The sequence below is a fragment of the Haliaeetus leucocephalus genome, unplaced genomic scaffold (genome assembly GCF_000737465.1).
Source record: "Haliaeetus leucocephalus isolate CR32 unplaced genomic scaffold, Haliaeetus_leucocephalus-4.0 Scaffold228, whole genome shotgun sequence".
NCBI lineage: Eukaryota > Metazoa > Chordata > Aves > Accipitriformes > Accipitridae > Haliaeetus > Haliaeetus leucocephalus.
In genome coordinates, this window is record NW_010972664.1 from 275,588 (window position 1) to 280,658 (window position 5,071).

The 5,071-nt window shown below is 48.9% G+C and overlaps 1 protein-coding gene across 1 annotated transcript in view; it reads left to right on the top strand.

Annotated features, from left to right (window-relative positions):
- TMPRSS15 (transmembrane protease, serine 15) overlaps positions 1-5,071 on the top strand; it is a 159,488-nt gene that overhangs the window by 19,455 nt on the left and 134,962 nt on the right. The window contains 3 exon segments of the mRNA XM_010567628.1: positions 8-210; positions 308-433; positions 1,517-1,859. Of these exon segments, the coding sequence (XP_010565930.1) occupies positions 8-210; positions 308-433; positions 1,517-1,859 (672 nt within the window).

The window sequence follows — 5,071 nt, forward strand, 5'->3', positions numbered from 1 at the left end:
GCAACAGGCACCGTGACCCCTCCAGCCCCGGCGACGAGAACTCGGGCTACCCAAACCTCAACAACAGGCACTGCAGCCCCTCCAGCCCCGGCGACGAGAACTCGGGCTACCCAAACCTCAGCAACAGGCACTGCAGCCCCTCCAGCCCCAGCGACGTGCACAGCAGCTACCCAAACCTCGGCGACAGACACTGCGGTTATCCAAAACTCGGTGAGCGATACTGCAACTGAACCAGCAGACCAACCTGCACCAGCATCAGTTGCCCCCATACAGAAAAAGAAATATACAAAAAAATCAGTTCGCTTAGCGAAGGATGAAGGTGAGCCAGGGTCGTCACGGGAACTGGAGGAAGAGGCAGAACCAGAGGTAATAACCCGGTCCCTATCCTTGAGTGAGCTGCGGGATATGCGAAAAGATTTTGGCCACTGTATAGGTGAGCATATTATCACCTGGCTCCTCTGATGCTGGGACAATGGGGCTAATAGCTTGGAATTAGAAGGTAGGGAAGCCAAGCAGCTGGGATCGCTTGCCAGGGAAGGTGGCATTGACAAGGCAATTGGAAGAGGGACACAAGCCATCAGCCTCTGGAGGCGACTCCTGTCAAGTGTGAAGGAAAAGTACCCCTTTAAGGAAGATGTTACATGTCAATCAAGCAAGTGGGCCACCATGGAAAAAGGTATCCAATATCTGAGGGAATTAGCTGTGCCAGAGACGACTCATCATGACCCGGACAACCCACAATTACCCAAAGATCCAGACGAAGTCCAATGCACACGACCCATGTGGCGGAAGTTTGTACGGAGCACACCATCGTCCTATGCCAACACACTGGCAATAATGACCTGGAAAGACGAAGAGGCACCGACAGTGGATGAAGTGGCTCGCCAACTCCATCAATATGAAGAAAATCTCTCCTCCTCCCTACAAGCCTGCATTTCGGCTGTGGAGAAGCTGTCCGAGGATTTCCAGCAATTCAAAGAGGATATGTCCTATTCCCCACCTGTAAGGACCAATGTCTCAGCTATTAGGAGTGAGCGCTCCTCTGCCCAAGAGAGAGAATATAGAAGGTACACACCACAAGGTGCCCTGTGGTTTTACCTATGTGATCATGGAGAGGACATGAGGAAATGGGATGGAAAACCTACTTTGGTCCTAAATGCACGGGTACGTGAGCTGCAAGGAAAAATCACCACAAAAGGGGATTCTACCAGGAAAAATGCCGCTCCAGTTTCCAAACAGAGTAGAAGGGCTGATTTCATTTCTGATCCTCTTGAAGGGACTTCTGAGCCAATTTTACGAGAAGTGAATACTGGATACTCTGACCAGAATTAGAGGGGCCCTGCCTCCAGCCAGGTGGAGGAAAGGGATAACCAGTTCTATTGGACTGTGTGGATTCGATGGCCTGGCACGTTAGACCCACAGGAGTATAAGGTTCTAGTAGACACTGGTGCACAGTGCACTCTAATGCCATCAAGTTATAAAGGGGCAGAACCCATTTGTATTTCTGGTGTGACAGGGGCATCCCAAGAGTTAACTGTATTGGAAGCTGAAGGAAAACTAACTGGAAATGAATGGCAGAAACACCCCATTGTGACTGGTCCAGAGGCTCCGTGTATCCTTGGCATAGACTATCTCAGGAGGGGGTATTTTAAGGACCCAAAGGGGTATCGATGGGCTTTTGGTATAGCTGCCTTGGAGACGCAGGGCATTGAACAGCTGTCTACCCTGCCTGGTCTCTCTCAAGACCCTTCGGTTGTGGGGTTGCTCAAGGTTGAAGAACAACAAGTGCCAATTGCTACCATGACGGTGCACCGGCGCCAATATCGCACCAACCGAGACTCTCTGATTCCCATCCACAAGTTGATTCGCCAACTGGAGAGCCAAGGAGTGATCAGCAAAACTTGCTCACCCTTTAATAGTCCCATATGGCCAGTGCAGAAGTCTAATGGGGAGTGGAGACTAACAGTTGACTATCGCGGCCTGAATGAAGTTACACCACCGCTGAGTGCTGCCGTTCCAGATATGCTAGAACTTCAATACAAGCTAGAGTCAAAGGCAGCCAAGTGGTATGCCACAATTGACATTGCTAATGCGTTTTTCTCAATCCCTCTGGCAGCAGAGTGTCGTCCACAATTTGCCTTTACTTGGAGGGGTGTCCAGTACACTTGGAATCGATTGCCCCAGGGGTGGAAACACAGCCCCACCATTTGCCATGGACTAATCCAGACTGCACTGGAAAAAGGTGAAGCTCCGGAACACCTGCAATACATTGATGACATCATTGTATGGGGCAACACGGCAGAAGAAGTCTTTGAGAAAGGGAAGAAAATAATCCAAATCCTTCTGAAAGCCGGTTTTGCCATAAAAGAAAGTAAGGTCAAGGGACCTGCACAGGAGATCCAGTTTTTAGGAATAAAATGGCAAGATGGACGTCGTCAGATCCCAATGGACGTAAGTAACAAAATAGCAGCTATGTCTCCACCGACTAATAAAAAGGACACACAGGCCTTCTTAGGTGTTGTGGGGTTTTGGAGAATGCATATTCCAAATTACAGTTTGATTGTAAGCCCTCTCTATCAAGTGACCCAGAAGAAGAATGATTTTAAATGGGGCCCTGAACAACAACAAGCCTTTGAACAAATTAACCGGGAGATTGTTCATGCCGTAGCCCTTGGACCAGTCCGGACAGGACAAGATGTTAAAAATGTGCTCTATACTGCAGCTGGGGAGAAAGGCCTCTGGCAGAAAGCACCTGGGGAGACCCGGGGCCGACCCCTGGGGTTTTGGAGTCGAGGATATCGAGGATCCGAGGCTCGCTATACTCCAACTGAAAAAGAGATATTGGCAGCGTATGAAGGAGTTCGAGCTGCCTCAGAAGTGGTTGGTACTGAGACACAGCTCCTCTTAGCACTCCGACTGCCAGTGCTGGGCTGGATGTTCAAAGGGAGGGTCTCCTCCACACATCACGCGACTGACGCCACGTGGAGTAAGTGGATCGCACTGATCACACAACGGGCTCGCATAGGAAACCCCAGTCGCCCAGGAATTTTAGAAGTGATCACAGACTGGCCAGAAGGCAAAGATTTTGGAATGTCACCAGAGGAGGAGGTGGCATGTGCTGAAGAAGCCCCGCTGTATAATAAACTGTCAGAAAATGAGAGGCAATATGCCCTGTTCACTGACAGATCCTGTCGCATTGTGGGAAAGCATCGAAGGTGGAAAGCTGCTGTATGGAGTCCTACACGACAAGTTGCAGAAACTGCTGAAGGAGAAGGTGAATCGAGTCAGTCTGCAGAGGTAAAAGCCATCCAGCTAGCGTTAGACATTGCTGAAAGAGAAAAGTGGCCAGTGCTCTATCTCTATACTGACTCATGGATGGTGGCAAATGCCCTGTGGGGGTGGTTACAGCAATGGAAGCAGAGCAACTGGCAGCGCAGAGGTAAACCCATTTGGGCTGCCACACTGTGGCAAGATATTGCGTCCCGGCTAGAGAATCTGGTTGTAAAAGGACGTCATGTAGATGCTCACGTACCCAAGGCTCGGGCCGCTGAAGAACATCAAAACAACCAACAGGTGGATCAGGCTGCCAAGATTGAAGTGGCTCAGGTGGACCTGGACTGGCAACATAAGGGTGAGCTATTTATGGCTCGGTGGGCCCATGATACTTCAGGCCATCAGGGAAGAGATGCAACATATAGATGGGCTCGAGATCGAGGGGTGGACTTGACCATGGACACTATCATGCAGGTTATCCATGAATGTGAAACATGTGCTGCAATTAAGCAAGCCAAGCGATTAAAGCCCCTGTGGTATGGAGGGCAATGGCTGAAATATAAATATGGGGAAGCCTGGCAGATTAACTATATCACACTCCCACAAACTCGCCAAGGCAAGCGCCACGTGCTGACAATGGTGGAAGCAACCACCGGATAGCTGGAAACATATTCTGTACCCCATGCCACTGCCCGGAACACTATCCTGGGCCTTGAGAAGCAGGTCTTGTGGCGACATGGCACCCCAGAAAGAATTGAGTCAGACAACGGGACTCATTTCCGAAACAACCTCATAGGCACCTGGGCCAAAGAGCACGGCATTGAGTGGGTGTATCATATCCCCTATCGTGCACCAGCCTCTGGGAAAATTGAGCGATACAATGGACTGTTAAAGGCTACGTTGAAAGCAATGGGGGGGTGGAACTTTCAAACATTGGGATACACATTTAGCAAAAGCCACCTGGTTAGTCAACACCAGAGGATCTGCCAATCGGGGTGGTCCTGCCCAGTCAGAATTTTTACGTACTATAGAAGGGGATAAAGTCCCTGTAGTGCACGTGAAAAATATGTTAGGGAAGACAGTCTGGGTTACTCCTGCCTCAGGCAAAGGTAAACCCATTTGTGGGATTGCTTTTGCTCAAGGGCCTGGGTGCACTTGGTGGGTGATGCAAAAAGATGGAGAAGTCCGATGTGTGCCTCAAGGGGATTTGATTTTAGGTGAAAATAGCCAGAATTAAACTGTATGACTTTAGTTGCTATATAACCCTGCTGCTGTATGTTATCATTACTATAATTGTTATATGCTATATCCATAGTACTATAGTAAGAATCACTTAGATCAAGCAAGAAAGAACTGTGATAAAACTGAGCAAAGCGCAGTAGTGATGGAACCAGAACTGACTCCAGCATGCAACAATCCAACGGTGCACACCATCCTCCTGCTGCGTCAAATGTCACCTGCTCGTCACACTGCACTGAAGCCCAATTCTGCTCTACTGACTGAGAGGACTTTGCACCATCCCTCCTGCCCAGACAGACTGGTATGACAGATGGAGCCCAGAGTCGGAAACTAAATGAACTCCACAAACATTTTATCAACATAACCCATGAACTAAAGGAATGATATCTCTGTGTGTGTATACATATATATATATATATCATTGTTCATATGTCTCAAAGGGATGGAAAGGTGGTGATGATTGATCAGAATGTAACTAAAGGTATGGGAACTGAGCATGACGTCAATGGTATAGAATAAGGGGTGGATACTGTCCTGGTTTCAGCTGGGATAGAGTTAA